At 42.7% G+C, this 26605-nt stretch overlaps 1 protein-coding gene across 4 annotated transcripts in view; it reads left to right on the top strand.

Moving 5' to 3' along the window:
• Nucleotides 1-26546, top strand: part of CBX5 (chromobox 5) — a 51345-nt gene extending 24799 nt beyond the window's left edge. For all 4 annotated transcript variants that reach the window (XM_003939259.3, XM_003939260.3, XM_074402711.1 and 1 more), the window contains exons 3-5: nucleotides 6525-6711; nucleotides 11667-11767; nucleotides 15409-26546. In XM_003939259.3, coding sequence (XP_003939308.1) covers nucleotides 6525-6711; nucleotides 11667-11767; nucleotides 15409-15559 — 439 coding nt within the window. In that variant the 3' untranslated portion in view covers nucleotides 15560-26546. The remainder of the gene's footprint in view (nucleotides 1-6524; nucleotides 6712-11666; nucleotides 11768-15408) is intronic.
• The last annotated feature ends 59 nt before the right edge of the window (nucleotides 26547-26605 follow it).

Here is a 26605-nt window from a genome sequence, read left to right as displayed (position 1 = left end):
TGGTCCTTACTTTTTCAGAAATGCCCTTGATTTCATAAAAGACTGGAACAAATCAGCATTGACTGTAACTAAATGTGCTAGACAGTGATCAGATTCTACCTCTTGTGTTCTCTTTGATTCTCATAAAAGCATTCAGAAATTAGCTGGGCATGGTGGCGTGTGCCTGTAATCCCAGCTACTCAGGAGGCTGAGGCAGGAGAATTGCCTGAACCCAGGAGGTGGAGGTTGCGGTGAGCCGAGATCGCGCCATTGCACTCCAGCCTGGGTAACAAGAGCGAAACTCCGTCTCAAAAAAAAAAAAAAGCATTCAGAGTCCAGGCATGGTGGTGTATACCTGTAGTCCCAGCTACTAGGGAGGTTGAGGTAGGAGGATTGCTTGAGTCCAGCAGTTCTGGGCTGTGGTGCACTAAATCGATCAGGTGTCTGCATTAAGTTTGGCATCAATATGGTGACCTCCCAGGAGTGAGGGACCACCAGGTTGCCTAAGGAGGAGGGAACCAGGGCAGGTCAAAACTGACCATTAGTGGGATCATACCTGTGAATAGCCACTGCACTCCAGCCTGGTTAACATAGCAAGACTTTGCCTCTTCAAAAACTGTAATTACTTTTTTAATTTATCACACATTTTTCTTTTTCTTTTTCTTTTTTTCTTTAAAGACGGGGTTTCACCATGTTGGTCAGGCTGGTCTCGAACGCCTGACCTCAGGTCATCCACCTACCTCAGCCTCCCAAAGTGCTGGAATTAGAGGCGTGAGCCACCACGCCCGGCCTACATTTTTATTTTTAAAATAGAGATGGGGTCTCATTGTGTTACCCAGGCTGGTCTCAGACTCTTGGGCTCAGGCCTGCTTCAGCCTCTCGTGCTGGGATTATAGGCATGAATCATTGTGACTGGCCAACCCAGGCCCTTTTAAAATCATACCATGTTGTCTTCTGGGTGAAACTGGTTGAAGTAGAAGCAGCAGTACCAAAGTGTTAGGAAAAGGGGTAGTCCCATTATAGAACTGGCTTTCCTTGCTATCAACATAAAAAAGGAAATTAAATAATAGCAATAATAGTAAAAACAAAACCTTATAATTTGTAGTTGCCATATAATAAATTTTGCTAGGCCGGGTGCGGTGGCTCAAGCCTGTAATCCCAGCACTTTGGGAGGCTGAGGTGGGTGGATCACAAGGTCAAGAGATCGAGACCATCCTGGTCAACATGGTGAAACCCCATCTCTACTAAAAATACTAAAAATTAGCTGGGCATGGTGGCACGTGCCTGTAATCCCAGCTACTCAGGAGGCTGAGGCAGGAGAACTGCCTGAACCCAGGAGGCGGAGGTTGCGGTGAGCCGAGATTGCGCCATTGCACTCCAGCCTGGGTAACAACAGCGAAACTCCGTCTCAAAAAAAAAAATAAAATAAAATAAAAAATAAATTTTTCTGTGTTGTGCGCTGTTTAATATAAAACCTAACCCCAGCTCTGCTTAAAATTAACTAACTCTTTGTAAAACCTACCTTATCTATTCTCCCCACATTCTCAGCAAAGTTCCCAGGCATCCCAAAACTCCTGTTTCTCCTGCTGGCCAGCTGCAAGGTCACAGGGCAAGATAACCCCAAAAATGTACAGTGAGTTTCTCAAAATGCTGTTTTCAAATGTAACGTACATCACAAAACATGTTGCAAATTAATTAACTGTTCTTTGTTCTAACTTCTGTAAATCTGTTAGCTGCTATGTCATCCTAAATGTTTAAAAATACCCCATTTTCTTTCTCTGGGGCTCAAACTTAAAATGCTAATCCTCTAATCCGGTAGCCACCTTAATAAAATCCTCCTGTTAAACCCATTGGTCTCTCCAGTCTCCTATATATACTGTAACAGACAGACTCTTCCCAACCCCGAAGTCTATTTGGCTTGTGTAATAGTCTTGGTACACCTTTTGATACGGCTATGTTAATTTTCTCTGGGATGGTATGGTCTGTGGGTTTTGGGGAAGGTTACTGTGTGAAGAATTTTTTCTCTTTTTTTTCCTTTTTGAGATGGAGTCTTGCTCTCTTGCCCAGGCTAGAGTGCAGTAGCGTTATCTTGGCTCACTGTAACCTCCGCTTCTTGGGTTCAAGCAGTTCTGCCTCAGCCTCCCAAGTAGCTGGGATTGTAGATGTCTCCCACTATACCAACTAATTTTTTGGTGATTTTTAGTAGAGTTTCACCATCTTGGCCAGGCTGATCTTGAACTCTTGACCTCATGATCTGCCCATCTTGGCCTCCCAAAGTGCTGGGATTACAGGCGTGAGCCACCGCGCCCAGCTGATTCTTTTTCTTTATTTTCTTTTATTTATTTATTTTTTTTAATTAATTTTTTTTTTTTTATTTTTTTTTAGAGACGGGATTTCACCACACTGGTCAGGCTGGTCTTGAACTCCTGACCTTGTGATCTGCCTGCCTCGACCTCCTAGAGTGCTGGGATTACAGGCATGGGCGACAGTGCCTGGCCTCTTTTTCTTTTTTTGAGACAAGGGTGTCACTCTTGTCAGCCAGGTTGGTGTGCAGTGGCAAGATCTCAGCTCACTGCAACCTCCCCCCTCCTGGGTTCAAACGATTCTTTGACCTCAGCCTTCAGAGTAGATGGGATTACAGGTGCCTTCCACCACACCCATCTAATTTTTGTATTTTTAGTAGAGGCGGGGTTTCACCCTGTTGGCCAGGCTGGTCTTGAACTCTTGACCTCAAGTGATCCAACAGCCTCCACCTCCCAGTGCTGGGATGAGAGGAGTAAGATGAGGAATTTTTTTTTTCTGCTGAGAGAAGGGATATAAAGGAGAAGCTTTCTCATATTAGCTCAAATGATTTAGAAATAAATTTATTCTCAATATTACTTTTGTAGAAAGTTGTTTAGGTCAAGAGTAAATAGCTCAGATTTTTCTATTATTCTGCTTCCTGTTTGAGACACTTATTATGGGATGTGTTCAGATCATTTCCATCTAAAGAAACCTTATTTAAAACAAACAAAGGCTGGGCGCGGTGGCTCACACCTGTAATCCCAGGAATTCAGAAGGCTGAGGCGGGCGGATCACTTGAGGTCAGGAGTTCGAGACCAGCCTGGCCAACATGGTGAAACCCCATCTCTAGTAAAAGTACAAAAATGAGCTGGGTGGTGGTGGCAGGTACCTATAATCCCAGCTACCCAGGAGGCTGAGGCAGGAGAATCACTTGAACCCAGGAGGTGGAGGTTGCAATAAGCCAAAATCATGCCATTGCACTCAAGCCTGAGTAGCAAGAGCAAAGCTCTGTAAATAAATAAATAAATAAATAAATAAAACAAATAAAATTCCCAAGACGGGATGGGTGTGGTAGCTCATTCTTTTAACACCAGCACTTTGGGAGGCCAAGGCAGGAGGATTGCCTGAGCTCCAGGAGTTCAAGATCAGCCTAGGCAACATAGTGAGATCCTTCTCTACAAAAAAAAAAAAAGTAGCCAGGTGTGGTGGTGAACTCCTGTAGTCCCAGTCCCAACTACTTGGGAGGCTGAGGCAGAAGGATCAGTTGCGCCTAGGAGGTCAAGGCTGCAGTGAATCATGATCATGCCACTGCATTCCAGACTGGATGACAAGGTGAGACTTTGTTTCAAAAAAAAGAGTAACATATTTAAGATAATATAAACTGGGGGTCCATAATATATTATTAAATTGTTCTTTTCAGGAATTGCACAGATGATTTTATGTGTGAAATCATGCAGTTTTTGCCACTTCGAAACCAGAATTCAATTTTTTTTTTTTTTTTTTTTTTTTTGTAAGAGTTGGAGTTGGGCCGGGCCCGGTGGCTCAAGCCTGTAATTCCAGCACTTTGGGAGGCTGAGGCGGGTGGATCACGGGGTCAAGAGATTGAGACCATACTGGTCAACATGGTGAAACCCCGTCTCTACTAAAAATACAAAACATTAGCTGGGCATGGTGGCGCGTGCCTGTAATCCCAGCTACGCAGCAAGCTGAGGCAGGAGAATTGCCTGAACCCAGGAGGTGGAGGTTGTGGTGAGCCGAGATCGCACCATTGCACTCCAGCCTGGTTAACAAGAGTGAAACTCCGTCTCAAAAAAAAAAAAAAGAGATGGAGTCTTGCTCTGTTGCCCAGGTTGGAGTACAATGGTGAGATCTTGGCTCACTGCAACCTCTGCCTCCTGGGTTCAAGCAGTTCTCCTGCCTCAGCCTCCTGAGTAGCTGGGACTACAGATGCCCACCACAACGTCTGACTAACTTTTGTATTTTTAGTAGAGATTGGATTTCACCATATTGGCCAGGCTGGTCTCAATCTCCTGACCTTGTGATCCATCTGCCTCGGGCTCGCAAAGTCCTGGGATTACAGGCGTGAGCCACCGTGCCTGCCCTTTTTTTGTTTTTTGAGACCGAGTCTTGCTTTGTCGCCCAGGATGGAGTGCTGGTGTGATCTCAGCTCACTGCAGCCTCTGCCTCTTGGGTTCAAGTGAGTCTCCTGCCTCAGCCTCCTGAATAGCTGGGACTACAGGTGCACACCACCAGTCCTGGCTAATTTTTGTATTTTTAGTAGAAATGGGATTTCATGATGTTGGCCAGGCTGGTCTCAAATTCCTGACCTCAGGTGATCTGCCCACCTGAGGGATTACAGGCATGAGCTACCTTGCCTAGCCAGCAAATTTGTTTTGTTTTGTTTTGAAACGAAATCTTGCTCTGTCACCCAGACCGGAGTGCAGTGGTGCAATCTCTTTTTTTTTTTTTTTTTTTTTTGAGATGGAGTTTCGCTCTTGTTATCCAGGCTGGAGTGCAATGGCGTGGTCTCGGCTCACCGCAACCTCTGCCTCCTGGGTTCAGGCAATTCTCCTGCCTCAGCCTCCTGAGTAGCTGGGATTACAGGCAAGCGCCACCATGCCCAGCTAATTTTTTGTATTTTTAGTAGAGACGGGGTTTCACCATGTTGACCAGGATGGTCTCGATCTCTCGACCTCGTGATCCACCTGCCTCGGCCTCCCAAAGTGCTGGGATTACAGGCTTGAGCCACCGCGCCCGGCTTTTTTTTTCTGAGGCAGTGTCTCGCTCTCTTACCAGGAGTGCAGTGGTACAATCATGGTTCGCTGCAGCCGCAACCTCCTGGGCTCAAGAGATCTTCTCATTTTTGCCTCCCAAGTAGCTGGGACTACAGGTACAAGCCACGATGCCTGGGTAATTTTAAAATTTTTTGTAGAGATGGAGTCTTGGCTATGTTGCTTAGGCTGGTCTTGAACTTGTAGACTCAAATGATCTGTTCACCTTGGCCTCCTAGAGTGCTGAGATTACAGGCGTGAGCCACTGTGCCCAGCCCAATTAAATGATTTTTTTTTTTTTTTTTTGAGATGGAGTACTGTCTCTGTTGCCCAGACTGGAATGCAGTGGCATAATCTTGGCTCACTACAGCGAACCTCAGCCTCCCAGATTCAAGCAGTTTTCGGAATGCCCTAGTCTCCCAAGTAGCTCAGACTGCAAGTGTGTGCCACCAAGCCCAGCTAGTTTTTGTAGTTTTAGAAGACAGGTTTTCCCTTACTGACCAGGCTGGTCTCAAACTCCAGAGCGCCTCCCAAAGTGCTGGGATTACAGGCATTAGCCACTGTGCCTGGCCCCAATTAGATAATTTTTAGTAAATTTATAGAGCTGTGCAGCCACCAGTGTGATCCAGTTTTAGAACATTCTCATGTCCCCCAAAATTCTCTTGATTCCTGTTTTTTGGGAGTTACAACTCCCACCCTCAGCCTCAGGCAATCACTGATCTATTTTTATTTTTATTTTTATTTTTTTAAGGCAGAGCCTGGCTTTTTCGCCCAGGCTGGAGTGCAGTGGTGCAGTCTCGGTTCACTGCAACCTCCCCTTCCGAGGCTCAAGCGATTCTCCTGCCTCAGGATCCTGAGTAGCTGGGACTACAGCTGTGCACCACCACACCCAGCTAATTTTTGTATTTTTAGTACAGATGAGGTTTCTCTGTGTTGGCCAGTCTGGTCTCAAACTCCTGACCTGAAGTGATCTGCCTGCCTTGGCCTCTCAGAGTGTTGGGATTATAGGCATGAGCCATCATGCTTGGCTAATGTGCTTTCCATCTCTCTAAATTTCTTTCCCAGACATTTCATATAAATGGAATTAGACAATATATAGTGTCTGTGTCTTGTTTGTTTCACTTAGTATAATGTTTTTGGGGTTCTTCCAAGTCGTAGCGTGTTTTAAGTATTTTGTTTTTTTGTTGAATAATATTCCTTTGTATGGATATACCACATTTTGTTTTTCCATGTGACCATCTGTTGCTGAATATTTGAATTTGTTTTCTGTTTTTGGCTGTGAAAAAGCTGCTGTAAACAATTGTGTATAAGTCTTTGTGTGGGCATTTTTTTTTTTTCATTTTTCTAGAAATCTAGGATCAAATTTGTTATCTTCTTTAAAGCATAAGGTTTCTCTGTCCTTTTTGTCTGAATGTCCTCTTTGAAATAAGGCATTGGATTTTTTTCCTCATTCTTTACCCCTTTTTTTATTTTCCCGTTTTTCTTGCCCAGGGAGCACAATACTTGGGAACCTGAGAAAAACTTGGATTGCCCTGAGCTAATTTCTGAGTTTATGAAAAAGTATAAGAAGATGAAGGAGGGTGAAAATAACAAACCCAGGGAGAAGTCAGAAAGTAACAAAAGGAAATCCAATTTCTCAAACAGTGCTGATGATATCAAATCTAAAAAAAAGAGAGAGGTAAGCTTCTTTTCCCTTTTTCCCCCACAAACTATCCTTTTGTCACCAAAATAATAATAATAATAAATGAAAATATCATATTTTGGTTATTTCTGTTGTAAGGATGGACCTATAAGGTAAATTGTTGAACAAAAGAGCTTCTAGGGAGGTATGTTGATTATAGCTCCCTCTCCTGGCTGAGTGAGAAATGTAATTTGTGGCCGCTGAATTGTATTAAGGTGGCAAAATTAAATATTTGTAAAACATTAAATCACTCTTCTGCCTTCTCCATGAATAGAAGACTTAGTCATCTTAGAGAAGAAGTATCATTGGTGAATTTTTTAAGAATAGAAAGGGGCTTTGAAGTGTTTGCTACTTTCTTTTTTCTTGTTCCAATAATAGTCCTTGTTTCTAATCCTTGATAATCTTTTTTTGCAGTGAAAATCATAATGTACTATTAACGATTTTAATTATTTATTTTGAGACAGAGTCTCAGTCTGTCACCCAGGCTAGAGTGCAGTGGTGTGATCTCGACTCACTGCGACCTCCACCTCCCGGGTTCAAGCAATTCTCCTGCCTCAGCCTCCCAGGTAGCTGGGACTACAGGCGTATGCCACCATGCCCAGCTAATTTTTTTTTTGTATTTTTAGAAGAGATGGGGTTTCATCATGTTGGCCAGGATGGTCTCGATCTCTTGACCTTGTGATCCACGTGCTTCTGCCTCCCAAAGTGCTGGGATTACAGGATTGAGCCACTGTGCCCACCCTTTGTTTGTATTTTTAGTAGAGATGGGGTTTTATCCTGTCAGCCAGGATGGTCTTGATCTGCCTCGGTCTCCCAAAGTGGTGGGATTACAGGCGTGAGCCACCACGCCTGGCTGATTTTATTTATTTTTATTTATTTATTTTTTGAGATGGAGTCTGTCATTCAGGCTGGAGTGCAGTGGCACAATCATGACTTACTGCAGCCTCCGCCTCCTGGGTTCAAATGATTCTCTTGTCTCAGCCTTCTGAATAGTTGAGATTACAGGCGTGTGCCACCACACCCAGCTAATTTTTGTATTTGTATTTTTATTATTTATTTATTTGAGATGGAATTTCACTCTTGTTACCCAGGCTAGGGTGCAATGGCACAATCTCAGTTCACCACAACCTCCACCTCCCGGCTTTAAGCAGTTCTGCCTCAGCCTTCCTGAGTAGCTGGGATTATAGGCATGTCCCATCATGCCTGGCTAATTTTGTATTTTTAGTAGAGATGGAGTTTCACCGTGTTGGTCAGGGTGATCTCAAACTCCCGACCTCAGGTGATCCTCCCACCTTAGCCTCCCAAAGTGCTGGGATTACAGGTTTGAGCCAGTGCACCTGGCTCAATTAATAATTTTAAAGTGAACAGTTCAGTAGCATTTATATTCTCTTGATCTATTATTTCTACATACTTGGAGTATAAAATTAATTTCTGTCTTTTGAATCTTCTTCAGTTTGGAAAGTATATTTATGACATTTTCGTTTGATTTAGTTGCTTTAATTCTTCTGCTGTTTAGCTCTCAAGCAGCTAGCATTATAAGCACTATTATTGTCTGTCTCTTTTTTCAACTGTGTGTGGGCGCATAAATATATACACTCTACCACCTCATCCTGCCCCCCGCCCAGCTTCTATTTCATTTATTTCAAGGTTATGAAGCATTTTGTGCTGAAGGCTGTATCATACACTTTACAATTAATAAAAGCATAAGTCTACGTCTGAATCTTCCAGCATCTCTGCCACAAGCATCCCTATTTATCTTCATTCTACTTAGATGTCTAACTTTCTAGAGCATTAGTTCTCAACCCTGGCTACACATTATACTCACCAGGATGGTGCTTTAAAAAAAAAAATTATCCAGTGCCTAAGATGCACCCCAGACCAGTAAAATTAAAATTAAATTAAATTAAATTAGTTGATTTATTTATTTTGAGACAGAGTCTCGCTCTGTCGCCCAGGCTGGAGTGCAGTGGTGTGATCTCGGCTCACTGCAGCCTCCACCTCCCGGGTTCAAGCGATTCTCCTGCCTCAGCCTCCCAAGTAGCGGGGACTACAGGCATGTGCCACCATGCCCAGCTAATTTTTTGTATTTTTAGTAGAGATGGGATTTCCCCATGTTAGCCAGGTTGGTCCTGATCTCCTGACCTTGTGATCCTCCTGCCTTGGTCTCCCAAAGTGCTGGGATTATAGGCGTGAGCCATCGTCACCAACCTCTGTCCTTTTTAAAAATGAGCAGCCTGAATTATCTGGCTTAGAATCACTGGCCAGTGCAGATAGTTTTGTTCCTAGGCCAGGTTCTGAAGCTGCCGACCTTGAAAACAACCCCCACATTTCCTAGATCATAATGTTCATCTGGGGCCCCTGAGAGCATTCTAGCAGTACTGGTTGCTGTCAGGTAGACAGTTGGAAAGATAGGTGATGGTATGTTTTAAAGGTACAAGAAGGGATTGCGTTTCTTTCTTAAGACCACTGCAGAAGAAATTTGTTAGTCTGCATTATGCCTGATTTAAGATTACTGCCTGTATGATGATTTTAGCATTTTCTTCGCTGAGGCTCCTTTTTGGCAGCTTGAACATTTTTCTTCCATTTGCGCCCCCCCCTCCCTCCCTATATAGCAAACTGTTTTCAGCTGTCAGCTATGATTTACAACTTAGTCTATGTGCCAGCATTCCAGCTGTGAGCAGCTGTGTGCACATCTGGGAACTTCTTCCCTTAAGCGCCCCCCAAAGAGGCTGTGTTTTTTAAAGTCAGTATCTTTCAATGATTCATGCATGGAATTTCCTTCCTATTGTGGATTTTGGTATCTTTGGGGACCACCCAGACCTCAAATGCTTTCTCAGAGGAATGTGTCCCAGAGGAAAGCAAGGTGAACATCATCAGATCAAAAAGATTTTACTGTAAGAATCATCAGTAGAGATTTAGCTCATTTGGGCCTCTCTAAATCGTTTTTTGTGTTGCCATTGGAGAGGCTAACATTATCTTCCATAATAAAGTTTTAAAAAATTACCTAGCTTGGGCTGGGTACAGTGGCTCACACCTGTAATCCCAGCACTGTGGAAGGCAAAGGCGGGTGGATCATTTGAGGCCGGGAGTTTGAAACTAGCCTAGTCAACATGGTGAAACCCTGTCTCTACTAAAAATACAAAAATTATTCAGGCATGGCCAAGTGCAGTGGCTCATACCTGTAATTTCAGCACTTTAGGAGGCCAAGGCAGGCAGATCACCTGAGGCCAGGAGTTCGAGACCAGCCTGGCCAACGTGGTGAGACCCCATCTCTACTAAAGATACAATAACTAGCCAGGTACAGTAGCGTGTGCCTGTAATTCCAGCTGCTTGGGAGGCTGAGGAAGGGGAATCACTTGAATCTTGGAGGCGGAGGTTGCAGTGAGCTGCGATTGTGCCATTGCACTCCAGCCTGGGCAACAGAGGGGAGACTCTGTCTCAAAAAAAAAAAAAAAAAAAAATTATCTGGCTTGCATAAAGTTTTGCTTTTTAGCTCTCATCAGTGTTACTATATCTGGATTAGAACCTGTGCTCCTTGTCTAGATTGTATTACTGAATTTAGACCAAGTTTCAATACTTATCTCATGAATTATCAAACTTTTTTTTCTGGCTGGGCACTGTGGTTCATGCTTATAATCCCAGTACTTTGGGAGGCCAAGGCAGGCAGATCACGAGGTCAAGAGATCAACATGGTGAAACCTTATCATGGTGCCCAACATGGTGAAACCTGGCCAACATGGTGAAACCCTATCTCTGCTAAAACTACAAAAATTAGCTGGGTGTGGTGGCACATGCTTGTAATCCCAGCTACTTGGGAGGCTGAGGCAGGAGAACCACTTGAACCCAGGAGGCAGAGGTTGCAGTGAGCTGAGATTGCGCCATTGTACTCCAGCCTTGGCGACAGAGTGAGACTCCATCTCAAAAAAAAAAAGATTTTTTTCTTTCATACTTTAAGAGACGGGTTCTCACTATGTTGCCCACCGTGAAGCATAGTGACATGATGTAGCTCACTGCAGCCTTGAACTCCTGGACTCAGGGGATCCTCCCACTTCAGCCTCTTGAATAGAGGTAGCACACTTCAGGTGTGCACCACTGTGCCAGGCTAATTTTTACAAATTTTTTTGTAGAGACCGTTGTCCATGCTGGTCTCCAACTCCTAGTCTCAAGTAATCCTCCTACCTCAGCCTCCCAAAGTGCTGGGATTACAGGCCTGAGGCACTGCACCAGAACAATGTTTTGTTTTTCTTTTCTTTTTTGTTTGTAATTACAGTCCAGTTCTGCTCTCTAATGCTAACAATCATCTACATCCAGTGGGGGTAGGCACTGACCAGGGCCTTCTCTCTAACCAAGCACATAGGTATTGGTGTTTGTGATCTCTGAAATTTGCCATTTAATAATACTGGCTTTGCATAATTCTTACCTCTGTTCTTTCATAAATATAGGTGACTGTGAAATGTATTAAACTTCTTGGTTAGTGTTAAGGTAAACTAAAAGTCTAAAAAATAAAGATTGAGAGAGGTAGAATATTTGAAGTTTGTAAAATGAAAAGGTTTAATTAGGGTAAACATAGTCTTTATCATTTCGGGAGCTTATTTAACAATATTAAGGATATTTTGAGTGAGTGGGATTAGAGGAATTCCTAGATGTTGACTGCAGAGTATCTTACGGAACATTAGAGACTTCTAGGGTTCACCTCCAATCTTCTAAAGGAATTCCAGGAAAGATAACATCTTACAAAAATATCTCTTGGCATCACTGTCACTTCATTATCACTGTCACTACCTACTTAGTACTGTTAATAAGTTCTAAAAATTTTTCCGAATTGGTGACAGAAATGGTATCAGGTGATACTAACTTACATCGTGTTTTGTTGAGTTTTTGTTGAATAAAGAAATAGGGAGTTTCTTTATTCTTTCCATAAGCTGTAACCTTTCTTCATCTTCTATTTATAGCAGAGCAATGATATTGCTCGGGGCTTTGAGAGAGGACTGGAACCAGAAAAGATCATTGGGGCGACAGATTCCTGTGGTGATTTAATGTTCCTAATGAAATGGTGAGAAAGATTTGGCTTCACTTTACAATTGTGTTACTTCGCCAGTCACTTGAATTTGTGTGGAAGATTAAGTGGCAAGACTGCGTATTCCCAGACCATGAATTTTGAATGTCAGAGATCCTTAACTGATACCAATTATTGGTATTAAATGGGAATTATGGTTCAGAATGGATTTCAGACATTCTCAAGCTTTGTTATTAGGCCAAATTCTAGTAGCCTACATATCAGAAAAAAGATAAATTTGAGGTAGAAAATATATAAGGGCCAGGCAAAGTGACTTATGCCTGTAATGCCAACACTTTGGGGGCCAAGGCAGGCAGCTCACTTGAGGTCAGGAGTTTAAGGCCAGCCTGGCCAACATGGTGAACCCTCATTTCTAATAAAAATACAAAAATTAGCTGGGCGTGGTGGCGCATGCCTGTAGTCCCAGCTACTTGGGAGGCTGAGGAAGAATTGCTTGAACCTGGGAGGCAGAGGTTGCAGTGAGCTGAGATTGAGCCACTATACTCCCACATGGGCACAGAGTGAGACTCTTTCTCAAAAGAAACCAAAACATAAACATGACATAACCATTTGTTTACACAGTTCTGAATTATTTACTGTAAGACCATGGGCCTGTGACCCTGGACTAGGAATCAGATGAGACTTTCTGCCATCACTGAGGGCCAAACCTGCTGAATAATGTCTAAAAGAGAAAAATAATCTCAACAAAAAGCATTAAGGCTAATACTGGCCAAAGCACAAGTTATTTCATCCAGTAGAGACCGAATGGCTCTTAGATGAAAGGGAAGTAGTTCCTCTCAATTTGATTTCTTTTTTTTCTTTTTTTTTTTTTGAGACGGAATCTCACTCTATTGCCTGGAGTGCAGTGGCATGATCTTGGCTCACTGCAACTTCCTCCTTCCGGGTTCAAGTGATTGTCCTGCCTCAGCCTCCCAAGTAGCTGGGATTACAGGTGCCTGCCACCACGCCTGGCTAGTTTTTATATTTTTAGTAGAGATGAGGTTTTGCCATGTCAGTCAGGCTGCTCTCAAACTCCTGACCTCAAGCAGTCTGCCCGCCTCGGCCTCCCAAATTGCTAGGATTACAGGCGTGAGCCACTGTACCCAGCCCTCAATTTGATTACTTAAAGACGCTCAATTTGACTTCTTAAAAACAGAGTGATTTATGGTGTGGCCCTCATTGTTTCCAAGTATTCTGGGTTTGTGATACATAGAGGGTTTGTGCTGCATTGCCACTAAAGAAACATATTACCTTAAAAGTTGTATAATCAGCCGGGTGCAGTGGCTCACGCCTGTAATCCCAGCACTTTGGGAAGCCGAGGCAGGCAGATCACCTGAAGTCAGGAGTTCTAGACCAGGCTGACCAATGTGGTGAAACCCTCTCTAACTAAAAATACAAAAATTAGCCTGGCATGATGGTGGGTGCCTGTAGTTCCAGCTACTCGGGAGGCTGAGACAGGAGAATTGCTTGGACCCAGGAGGCGAGGATTGCAGTGAGCCGAGATGATGCCACTGCACTTAAAAAAAAAAAAAAAAAAAAGGCTGTATAATCAAAGGCTTATTATTTTATCTGATGAGAGTGCTACTGGTAAATTACCCAGAAGCCTTTGTTTGAAGAATTGCTATATTCTGTCAGAAATAAGGAGCTGTATGGCCTGCTTGTTTTGTTTTGTTTTTAAGACAAAGTCTTGCTTTATGACTTAGGCTGGATTGCAGTGGCACCATCTTGGCTCACTACAGCCTTCGCCTCCCAGGTTCAAGTGGTTCTCATCCCTCAGCCATCCCAAGTAGCTGGGATTATAGGCATGTGCCACGACATCTGGCTAATTTTTGTATTTTTAGTAGAGACGGGGTTTTACCATATTGGCCAGGCTGGTCTTGAACTCCTGACCTCAAGCAGTCCTCCTGCCTCGGCATTGCAAACTGCTCGGATTACAGGCCTGGACTGCTTTTTTTTTTTTTTTTTTTTTTTTTTTTGAGACGGAGTTTCGCTCTTGTTACCCAGGCTGGAGTGCAATGCCGCGATCTCGGCTCACCGCAACCTCCGCCTCCTGGGCTCAGGCAATTCTCCTGCCTCAGCCTCCTGAGTAGCTGGGATTACAGGCACGTGCCACCATGCCCAGCTAATTTTTTGTATCTTTAGTAGAGACGGGGTTTCACCATGTTGACCAGGATGGTCTCGATCTCTCGACCTCGTGATCCACCCGCCTCAGCCTCCCAAAGTGCTGGGATTACAGGCTTGAGCCACCGCGCCCGGCTTGGACTGCTTTTTAAAAATTTTATTTTAGACAGGGTCTCACTCTGTCACCCAGGCTGGAGTACAGTGGTGTGATCACAGCTCACTGTACCCTTGACTTCTGGAATTCAAGTTATCCTCCTACTCCAGTCCCCTGAGTAGCTGGGACTACAGGTGCATGCCACCATGGCCTGCTAATTTTTTGAAAAAATTTTTGAAGACACCAGGTCTTCCTTTGTTGCCCTGGGCTCAAGTGTTTCTCCCACCTCAGTCTCCCAAAGTGCTGGGATTATAGGTATGAGGCACTGTGTCTAGGCTGGACTGCTTTTTCTTACTCAGCCATATGTGTTACTTATGGTTTACATATCATTAATTGGCTTTTTCCACCATAGTCCAAATTTGAGTATCTGCTCCAGCAAAGTGGTAATTTCCCTTGTCCTCATACCAGGATAATTTAATTTTATTTATTATTATTTATTTATTTATTTTGAGACTGGGTCTTGCTCTGTTGCCCAGGCTGGAGTTGAGTGGTTCAATCTCAGCTCACTTCAACCTCCTCCTTCCAAGCCCAAGTGATCCTCCCACCTCAGCCTCCCAAGCAGCTGGGACCACAAGCATGCACTACCATGCCTAGCTGATTTTTGTATTTTTTGTAGAGATGGGTTTTGCCATATTGCCCAGGCTTATCTTGACCTCCTGGGCTCAAGTGATCCACTTGCCTCAGCCTCCCAAAGTGCTGGGATTATAGGCATGAGCTACTGCACCTGGCCTTCTCAGGATAATTTAATTTTTTTTCTTGATTTGTAATCATGCCTAAGGAACCAGAACCATGTGGCTGGATTTTTTTTGTTATGCTTGGTAGTAAAGGCTGTAACTGAGATAATTGAAATTTGTAGCTAAAGTTTTATTTGCTTCTTGTTCCAATCTATGGTTCTGACCAGAGGAGTAATGAGTATTTAAAAGGCCACAAAGTGAGGAGGGTTAAGACCTCTTCACTTAGATGATCTGGAAACTGGATTGACCAACCTGTGCATAATTGACTTACGTGTAATCAGTACAGCTGAATGTGGGTTTGATTGGGTTCACTCACATGCTCCTATTCACAAATAAAAATTATGGAAGCAGATTAATATCATTTATTATTCAGCTTTTTAAACTGAGCCTACCATGTTTTACATCTAAATTCTACCTGCAGACATCTGTTTCTGTATAATAGGATTAATATATTATTCCATTTACATCAATTTCTTCTTGAAAATACTGAAAGGGTCCTTTTCACTTTGAAGTCAAAGTGAGGAGGAAATCAAGACAACTAAGTCCGTATAATGACATACACTTATGCCTGGACAGATTCTTTCCTTCTTACTTCTTCTCCTTTTAAGTAGCATATTCTTTCTTTCCAGGAAAGACACAGATGAAGCTGACCTGGTTCTTGCAAAAGAAGCTAATGTGAAATGTCCACAAATTGTGATAGCATTTTATGAAGAGAGACTGACATGGCATGCGTATCCTGAGGATGCGGAAAACAAAGAGAAAGAAACGGCAAAGAGCTAAAGGAGGGGGTGGTCTCTGTCATTTCTCTTTGTACATAATACATTCACCTCCCTGCCTCCTCTCCCCTCTACCCACCCCTTTCTATCCTAAACACATCCATAAAAAATGTGCTTATCACTGTGCTCCACAGGAGAAATGTTGATATTGGTTTCCTTGTAACATAACTGATGGTCTGATTAATGATAAGTGTCTCTCTGTGAAGACCAGGCATTTACATACTGTGTGTAATACCCACAGTTTTTGTTTTTCCTTTGCCCTGATCTCTTCCTTCTGCTCCCCTGTGACCTCAAGATGAGTTTTAACTTTTTATCACCTTAGAGTCTTGATCTTTTCAGGGTTGGTTCCTTTTTAGATTGGGGGATTTTGTTACAATAATGTTGAATTTTGGTTTCTTTCTTGCTTTGGTTCTTAGAACATGTTGCTGACTAGCTGGCCTTTGTTTTGACATGTTGAGATGGAAAGGATGTTGCCCATCTTTTAAAAAGCCAATAGCAACTGCCTACCTGTTGGGGCTTTCCCAACCTTGTTCAGCTCTACCCAGGAGAATACAGGGTTTCTGGTGTGGTCTTCTGGGCCACCCTCTGTTGTTCATCCTCACTTATCCTCCCAGAATTACGCCAGCCTTTGGAAGATTTGAAATTTTACCCTGAAATTTGTCAAGGCACTCTTTTTAGCCCCAGGACTTTCAGTCTTGCTTTTAGCAGTCCCCGATTCTGCTTCTGTAAAGTGATGTCAATTTGTGAAAAAATGACAAGATTATTAACTGTGGAGATTTTTAGCTATAGTACATGAGGATGATGGGGTAGGGAACAGTTGTCTTCATTATCACATATGGTATGTATGTATTACTTCTTTCCATTCCTCATATTTAGACTGTATATTTATGTAGGTGTGAGTGATTGCCTGGTGCTTGCTTGTGCCAAGGTGCTAGGCACCCTCCAACCCTGCCAACTTTTGTGGCCTCCCAAAGCATTCCCGTTACCAAAGAGGCTTCAAACCTGACCCTCACTTCTCAGTGGACCTGAGTTTCCCTTCTATGCCATTATTTTCAGTGGGGAAGTTTTGGAGGTGAGCTGTTGGCTACAATATCAGTTTTAAATATTCATAGCCGTTATAAGTCTCCTGCTTTCTTGGCTGCTGGATTTACCACCAAGAGTCCCCAAAATGTTAATGCTCTTCCCTTTTCCCAAACTTACAGTTGTATCTTATTTTTTTAAATGCATTTTCATGGCCAGGCACAGTGGCTCCCACCTGTAATCCCAGCACTTTGGGAGGCTGAGTCAGGAGAATTGCTTGAAGCAGGAGTTTGAGACCAGCCTGGGCAATGTAGTGAGACCCCTGTCTCTAAAAAATATAAATAAATAAAAATAATGGCATGTTCAAGAAAGACTATTACCTTGGAAAGTGACAGGCCTTGGCATTAGCATGTTGACGCAACCTTCTCTCCTTACTCAGCGAAATATTTCCCTTTGGTTTCTTCCTGTGTTGCTATTGAGACATTTTTCTGATCATATTCTTCTGCCTTTGTCCCCTAAGAAATGCCCTACTTTATCCTTTTCTTCTTATAGTTGAGGAGGGTTAGAGAATCACAAGTAAAAGTAGGGAAATAGCAGAGTTTTGAGGATCCTTGTCCCAGCCCCAAAGCTGAGGAAATAAGAATAAATGCTTAAAATAGCCTTAATTCTAGAGTTCACCAGCCATGAGGCTGCTTTTCTTGTTGCTTTTGATTTTTAAAACATACAGCTGTCTGGCCAGGAGCATCCACCATTTCTGGATTATTCAGAGTAATGAGGAGAATGGATGGATAGCTTCAGTCCACAGATGAACCAAATAATATGCAAATCATATACCCATTCATGGCATTTGTTAACATTGCTTCCCTGCTCAGCTGCTGATTGAATTCTGTGTGCTTATATAAATTATGTCAAAAATTATACTGCACAATTGAGATGACAGCTGTTGCTGCAGTGACATGACAGGCTGGAACAATGAAGCTTTTGGTTTAAGTCAGCCAGGAAAATCCTTCTGAATGGTAATGTGATTGGGCAGGAGCTCATAAACCATACCTCAAGTGGGTGGGAGTTCTATCTCTATATTCCTTCACTCTCTGAAGGAATTAAAGGCCTAGATCAAGTGCTGGATAATTGACAATTGTTTGTACTTAATTTCATCAGCATCTGAAAGAAGGAAAGGATGGTCAGAAAACAGGCCTATCATAAATGTAGCCAAGGATATCAGTTAGGGTAGACAGGAATAGGACAGAAATAGGCCAGAGCTTCTGAGGAGGTGATTTGGGTCTCTTGATTTGCAGAAAATGACAGCCTATCCAAGTGGCCCAGTGTATGCCTCGCAGGAGTAGTGGGCATGTAAACTGCAGCAACTACGTTTTTAAAACCAAAAATCTAGTATGTGGTGAAAGAACATGACTATTTGGTGCTGAGATTGGTTCTGAGAAATGTGGGGCACATGGCTCCTGTGGTTATAGGTAATATTTAAGACATTCATACAAATCTGATACTGTTTTACCAAAATGTCCCCAGTATCATCTACTACTTACCCCTTTAATAGACTTCACTCTTTTTTTTTTTTTTTTTTTTTTTTGAGACAGAGTTTCGCTCTTGTTACCCAGGCTGGAGTGCAATGGCACGATCTCGGCTCACCGCAACCTCCGCCTCCTGGGTTCAAGCAATTCTCCCGCCTCAGCCTCCCGAGTAGCTGGGATTACAGGCACGCGCCACCATGCCCAGCTAATTTTTGTATTTTTAGTAGAGACGGGGTTTCACCATGTTGACCAGGATGGTCTCGATCTCTTGACCTCGTGATCCACCCGCCTCGGCCTCCCAAAGTGCTGGGATTATAGGCGTGAGCCACCGCGCCCTAGACTTCACTCTTTATGTCTTTGGTTTCTGTACTGAGTGCAGCCAAAACAACCTCTTCCTGCCTACCTGCAGCTGGTTCTGTAGGAATGTAGGGAGCCAGAGGCCAATACTGATTTCAGTCCTTAGCACAAAGGAAGTCAGATGCCTGCTTCCAGCATTTGTTAGTGTTTAGTAGGTATTCTTGCCCTGGGAGAATTACAGCCTCAAACAGAAACCTGTTCTGTGGAACTTTCTCTCCTCAGAAGAGTTAAGAGCTAAGCACTCAAACACCTAAGTCTCACATGCTAAAGAGGTATATTTAGTCCTCTTTCAAGACATCTTTCTAATCTTTTCAGTAGTCAACATTAAAAGATCTCCCTTTCTTCAGAGTTTATAGCACAGCTTTGCCCAGTAGAGTCTACCAACGAACAGCTTAGCAGCTCTTTGATCCCTGGGCTGAGCAGATGGCCTTCAAGTTAACATCAAATGCTGGGAAAATCATCCTAGATGGGAGCACCCATTTTAAAGCTGGAGAGAACCATAATATTTTCTTCTTTAGATAACAATTCAGTTTCCTAACCAGTACTAAAATTTTATTGTCTTTCAGACAATATAATTTTTATTTAAAATTGGAACATACTATTTTCATGCCCCTTTTTTTTCCCTTTGAGACAGAGTCTCACTCTATTGCCCAGGCTGGAGTGCAGTGGTGTGATCTCTGCCTCCCAGGGGTTCAAGCAATTCTCCTGCCTCAGCCTCCTGAATAGCTGGGATTACAGGTGCACACCAGCCACCACACCTGGCTAATTTTTCTATTTTTAGTAGAAAGGGGGTTTCACCATGTTGGTCAGACTGGTCTCAAACTCCTGCCCTTGTGATTTGCCCGCCTTGGCCTCCCAGAGTTCTGGGATTACAGGTGTGAGCCACAGCGCCCAGCCCTGTATCTTCATGCTTTCTAAGCTAAATCTTGATTTATATTTCACTCCCCAAGAGATCCTACAGGAGAAGCTATATAGGATCCAGATTCAGATGTAACAGTGTTGTCTTCTACTTTTTTAGTTATGTTTTCTATCAACTCCTGCTGCCTCTTAAAATAAGATATTTCTCAGGAGACTGTTGGACTTGTCCATTTACTGTATTTTTTTCCTTTTTGATCTGTAGCCCCAGTTAAATGGCTGACATCTTTCTGTGGTTGACTCTTGGAGGTACTCTCAGAATCCCAAGTTATTCTCTATCTTCCTCTCATCTTGATCCTAATGCAGACATCACCTCTATTAATTTTTTTTTTTTTTTTTTTTAAAAGACAGAGTCTCACTCTGTCACCAGGCTGGAGTACAGTGGCGCGATCTCAGGTCACTGCACCCTCTGCCTCCCAGGTTGAAGTGATTTTCCTGCCTTAGCCTCCCAAGTAGCTGGGACTACAGGTGCGTACCACCACACCTAGCTAATTTTTGTATTTTTGGTAGAGATGGGGTTTCACCCTGTTGGCCAGGATGGTCTCAATCTCCTGACCTCGTGATCCACCCGCCTTGGCCTCCCAAAGTGATGGGGATTACAGGTGTGACCCACCGCACCCAGCCACCTCTATTAATTTTTGAGCACAAAAATAAAATTGTCATAATTTGTTTGTTGTCATGGAGCACTTTCAGTAATAAATTTTTTTTTATTCCAGTTGCCAGCTTTGTTGCTTCCTCCTCTGTAAGACCAGACATTGCTAAAGACGTGAGGGATGGTTTCAGAAGAGGGTCAGGTGATTGAAAGGCAGGATGAGAAAAGCCTTGGACTTGTATGTTTGAGAACGCTTTCAACCACATCTTCACACTATCAGAATTCCTGTCCTCAAAACAAGGTTCTGTTTTTTGTTCTCACAATGCCGTATTTGCTTCTAAATTTTCCTGAATTGCTGAGAAGCAGTCATTAGCTCTGGTAAGCTTGATTTGGGGACATCATTGGTATAAAAATCGAAGTCTTCATTTGATGTAAGCCATGAATCATCAATAACTGGTTGCTGGAAAGCTTGATTAACTCCCATCGACTGAGTTGCTATTTGGGGAAGGATTTTGGGATATCTTTTCTTCTTTATAGACTGCAATTAGTTGATGATTGCTTTCTAGTTTATCAACTGCATTTATATTTGCTTTTCTCTTTACTAAAAATCCATTTGCTGTTTCGTTTTCCCCACTTACAGCGAGTAACAGTGGTCTGAGGTTATCCTTGTTTTTCTTTGAGGTTTGCCATGTGTGAAAGCAGTTTTCCTGCTATTGATATATTCTCATTATAGACAGAATAGTGGAGAACAGTGTTGCCATGGACAGCAATCCAGTTTTAGTCTGCTCTGGGGAGCGTTTGGACCTGTGGTGCTCCTAACACTTAAAAGTCTAGATGGTCCTTGACTGTCCCCCAGCCACAACTGTGTACTGCTTTGTGCATTCTACTTTGTGTCGTTAATGAAGGGTTGGTCCTATCCTTGTAACTTAGGCAGTTATTATTATTATTTTTTTTTTTTTGAGGCAGAGTTTCGCTCTTGTTACCCAGGCTGGAGTGCAATGGTGCGATCTCGCCTCACTGCAACCTCCGCCTCCTGGGTTCAGGCAATTCTCCTGCCTCAGCCTCCTGAGTAGCTGGGATTACAGGCATGCACCACCATGCCCAGCTAATTTTTTGTATTTTTAGTAGAGACGGGGTTTCACCGTGTTGACCAGGATGGTCTCGATCTCTTGACCTTGTGATCCACCCGCCTTGGCCTCCCAAAGTGCTGGAATTACAGGCGTGAGCCACCGTGCCTGGCCAGTTATTATTCTTAACTCTTTGTTCCTGTTATGTAGCCACCCTGCAGTCCATTTTTCCTATGTTCAGGCCAAATCACAGGGCATTGGGGAAGTTTCTGGGATTTTCATATTGAGATTTTATTGAATCTGTCGTTTACCCCAGCTTTCCTAAGGTATAGTGAAGAGTTAGAGGGATCTGTGTTAGGCCTGGGGAGCAATTGTCTCTACCTTAAAGGTTCAGTTTTGAGGGCATAAAATGCTACTCTGCAATGTCATGAGAACCCCATTTAATTTAAAATGAGGAAATAGTGTCTCACAGTTTCCTCATTTCCTCATAAAGGAAAAACTCACTTTGCACCTAATGATCCCATCCTTTCGGTTGAGATCTGTGCTTTTATAATCAGACCACCAAGCATGCCTGTGGCAAGGCAGAGTGAGAAAAGGTCTGGAGCCAGTATATCACAGTTCCATGCTACCTTTACCTACTAATAAAAATTAGGTTTTCAAAAATAGGTGTTACTAGCCTCACACCCAAAAACATGCTCTGAATTAGATGCCCCTCTCACCCAATTTTTATTAGGCTTTTTAAATTTCAGCCACATTGCTGTACATTAATGTTGGTTTTATTCAACAGACATTTTTTGGCTTGAGGATACAAAGTTCAAAAAGAGGCCATCCCTGCCCTCAACTTTGGTACTGGTGTGTGATGAACTGACCATTCATAGTTAAGTGCTTACAAGCTATGTTTCTGTTTAAAAAAATAGCTTGGCTTAATAAATGCTACAAATCAATACACATTTCTGACTGAGGGCAGAGACAGACTGGCTGATGTATAGTTCGTAGCCCTAGAGTAAGAAGTTGACATTAATTTTGGTTTTTATGTGGAAAAGACCTATAACCTTGGGTGAAGTGAGCCAGCTGGCCATAGAACACAAGGGCTTGTTTTACTTCAGGAAATAAATACAGCTGAGGGTTGGAAATAGTGTTATTACTGATAGAGAAAAAAACAGGTGAGTTGGTATTGAGAACTCCTGATTTTCATCCCTGGTTTAGACTCTTGGCCAAAGTAGTGGTAGAGTTAATCTTAGCTTGTGGAAAGCATTAGCTATATTGCAGATTCAGTTGTGTTACATTATTGTGGGTTCTATAACAACATATTCCTCATGGACATTTTACCAGAGTTGCTTACACGTAACTTTTTCAATTTCTCATTTTGGAGGCATGAACGTGAAGCTGCCTTTAAGCCTAAAACCAGGGACATGCTTTCCAGTGACAAGAGATTTGCTAAAAAGAAGGCTTGGAGCACATCTGTGAATACCTGAGCATCTACTCTGAGCAGTGCAGTTTTATTCAATATTGCAAGAGAGGATGATATCTAAGCAGAGAATTGTGTCACTTATGTGGAAACCTTTCCCAGAAATACATGTACCTTGCCTATTAAATCTGAATCTCAGATTTAATTATTAAAGCCTACCTAGGTTAAGAAATGGCCTGATCGTAAGTATGTTCTTGATTCTGACCCATGTGACCACAAGAAGAAGATACTGAGTCTGCCTGGATAACTGAAAGTTGACTAACTTTGGAAGTCAGATTTCCCAGGAATTAGAGTAACTGTTCTGGAAAGCTAAAGCATGAGGTTTTTTAGATAGTTTCATAAAAACAATTCTGGTTTATTTTTGCTTGTGCTGAACTTCTTGGATTTTAAGCTACCTCATCTTGTCTTTTTAGAATTCCTCACCCTGTCACTTTAACATTGTGCTTGACTTTGGTTGTTTTCTAAGATGGAATTTTTCCTGTTCATTGACAGCTTGTTCTCTTGCCTTTTCATTCTGATCCTCATTTCATCTAACATCATCTCATATTGCTCCTCTGTCAGAGAAATGTTTTAAAATAGTTTAAAGTCTTGTGTTACGGGAAGAAAGTGATCCTCCCATGCTATTTCTCTGTGGTCAGTAAGAGAAGGAGTTAAAACAAGGCAGTGGGGGAAGGGATGAATCCTGCACTGGAGGCAAAGCTGACAAGGAAAGAGCCATTAATTAAGACAATTTCAAAGTCAACTGATTGTGATCATTAATGTCACAATAGATCAAAACCTAATTATCACAGCCTAGGTAAGAGCCATCAGTATTAATCGGAAAATCTAATAGGAAACTATTATCAAGAAATTAGGCCAAATTGAATGCAATGAACTTTCTATCTTGCCTTTCTCTATTTTTTTCGTGATGTCCCCTGGCATTGGCAGGTGTGACCCTAACAGTCAATTCAAGGCCAAGTGGCCAGTTTGTCAACGTTTTTTTTTTTTAAAGGGATTTTTTTTTTATTCTTAAAAATTCCAAACAGACTTAACCTAGACTGTCATTGCCAAAAGATCAGTCTTGAACTTTCTTAGCACCTGTACCTGTTTAATGTGATCGGCTATCAGTAAGAAAAAAAAAAAATAAATAAAACCTATTTGGGTCTTGGAATGGTTCCTGTACCTAGAGTATCTTTAGTGAACCTTTTTTTTTTTTCTTTTTCTTTTTTTTTTCTTTTTTTTTTGAGATAGGGGTCTTGTAGAGACAGAGTCTCCCTGTGTTGCCCAGGCTGGTCTGCAACTCCTGGACTCAAGTGATCATCCACCTCAGCCTCCCACAGTGCTGGGATTACATATGTGAGCCACTGCACCCGGCCCCTAGTGAACATTTTACTGTGTGAGTTGATGAGTCATCTTTTGAGTTTCTGTTGTAGTGGGGACCTGCTACAATGGCTGCTGTGAAGCGGTATGGAAGAAGGGAGAAGCTTCTGCCTAGAAGTTCTTTGAGAACACCTGAAAAAGCAGTTTAATCATGTTACAACACTCTTAAAGCTCAAGTCAGTGTTTTCTGGTTTCTAGTAGCTTTCGGATTGCATTCTAAACCAGGGCTGGTGGTGGGTTTGGTGTCTGTTTTGTGTCCCCCTCACCCCCACCTCCTCAGTTTTAAGATAAGAGACATAGTGATTTCTACCAGAATCCAAAGGAAATCCAAAGGAGGACAAAAGACATCAACTGTTTCTTCTTTTATCTTTGTCGTTGTTGTTAGAGAGTTAACGTTTCTGGCAGGAGGAAATAATACAAGAGTCTATATGATTAGTTACAGGGAATATTGCATCCCCTCTCCCTGAATAGAAAAGCAGGGGTCACCATTTGTATCCTTACCCTTGAGGTGTTTTTGAAGATGCTGCAACTCTCGAAGTTGAGCTGAGGCAGAAAGGTTGGGAAGATGCTGCCCTCTGGGTATGGAGGGAACTGATGTGGTAGGAGGGTGTTTTGTGGTGCTGGGAGTCCCACACTACCAACCTTGCAGCTCTGTAAGAGCACTACCAAGAACCACCACTGGGGAATGGTTCTTATTCATTGTTTCTGTTGGAATGTGATCTTGCTTTCTGGATTTTAGGAATTCAGGTTACTCAATATAAAACTTTTGAGAAATCAGTGTGACTTTATTTTACCTCTTAAGAAAAAGTGAATATTTCTTTACAAAAGAATTCATGTCCTTATGTTAAAGATGTAAATTTATTTTCAAAACATCCGTAACATGACTTTCAGAAGCAGTTCATTTTTCCAAGATTCCTCACATTATACTAGATAAATAATAGGCCCTCGGTTAATACTCTTGGGTTGATTGGATTAATCTAGTTTGCAGAGTGAGGGGTACCTGCCAGCTTCCCTCTGCTTCCAAGTGCACTCTGAGAAGTAAAATGCTCTGGGAAATGGAACAAGAATTGAGTGGATGCTGACTCTGTGCCCACCTCCTCAACTGATTCATAATGGCTGACCTTGGGCAAGTCACTTCTTTCAATGCCTCAGTTCCCCATCTGTCAAATGGGGGTAATAATACTGACCTACCTCACAGGGGTGTTGTGAGGCATTGCAAATGAAAGTTAATAGAATATACTTCAGGGTCCTCTGTGGAGGATGCCTTGAGCCGGAGTTTAAGCCTGACACACACGCTTTAGTCCTCACTGAGCTGTCTCCAAGGCTGGAACTACTTAGTGACTCGGCAAATTCTCTGCCCCCCACCCCTCATCAAAGCTGCTAGTTCAGATGTTGACAGTGTTTTCATAATGTTGGAATCTTACTAGTCCAGACTTACTTAGGATGTTGTGAGGCAAGGCACTTAGGATTTTCCATGTCTTGCATTCAGAGGGAGGCCATGTCAGATTCAAGAGCATTGGATTAGGGAATCGTGAGGCAGGGATGCTACTGCTTATTTCTGTCTGCAGGTTGGGGATTAAAGTTCCATTCCCCATGGGTTTGAAGCAGACTCAGACTGTCTCAGGATCAAGGCACCCCTCAGTGGTTTTGATTATATTGCTTACCACTCCCCAAACTGATCCCAAGATAGCTGGGTCACTGCACCCCTTTGTGGTATCTGTACCCGGGCCTCTCCTTTCTCATAGGGATCAGCTGATTCAATAAATGTGACCACCTTGTTTCCACCCCGCAAAAAAAGCTACATTGGAATTATTTTTCCTAGAAATATGTATAACACTCAGAATTGGGCATTGATCCTTAAAGCTTCATCCAATTCACTGTATTCAGCATCTGTCATCTCTTTCTCCGTGTCTGCAGTCTGAACTTAACCTTGACCTTTTTTCTCTCTGGTTTGAGAAAACTTTGGACACTATTTCTACTTGCCCAGGTATGGGCTCAAGAGCCTTACTCTTTCCATCTCACTTTAGGGGTGCAGCTAGCTCCTCTTCCCAATAGGGCTCTTTCTCCTTTCCCTCTCCTTGGCCCTAGATTTGTAATCCATGAAAAAGCACAAGGTCCTGGCTCCTTGTAGTCACATTCTGGTTCTCTGTGTTTTGTGGACTCTGTTCTTACTGTTCACCCAGCACTGGCAGTACCAAACAGTTATGTGGAAAACGGAGAGAGCACAGTCTGACACCCTGCCAGGCAGCCAGGAGTTGACTTGCCCATGGCCCGCTGGCTTTCCCACCACTTCCTCCAGGATGGAATCTAAGAGACTCAAGAGCTGGGTTTCTTTCAGCACTCTGTACCATCCTGAGTAGCAAACATCACTTTGTAGCCAGATTTCTGAATGAAAATGAGAAATTGAATTCTCTATGGACTTTTAGGTTTATGGGGGAGTTTTGGTTGTGTTTCTTGATTTTATTTCAGCCAAACATGTCTGCTTTTGATTTTTTTTTTTTTTAAAGTATAAGTGGTCTATATATATGTTCACCTTTTAAATGTAAGTGTTTATAAAAGTAGGCATTTATGTGTTTCTGTAACTGACATCTGATGCAGACCTCATTCTCTCCCCCTCTTCTACCCTCCTCTTTTCCCTCTTTTCATACTCTTGTATTGGTTCTAATAAATGGTTGCTTTTCAAATATGGATTCTGAGTGGTGGTTTAAATAAAGATCTGGGTCTAGCCAGGTGCGGTGGCTCACGC

The sequence above is a fragment of the Saimiri boliviensis genome, chromosome 7 (assembly GCF_048565385.1).
Source record: "Saimiri boliviensis isolate mSaiBol1 chromosome 7, mSaiBol1.pri, whole genome shotgun sequence".
Lineage (NCBI taxonomy): Eukaryota > Metazoa > Chordata > Mammalia > Primates > Cebidae > Saimiri > Saimiri boliviensis.
This window is presented reverse-complemented; position numbering and strand designations above follow the sequence as displayed.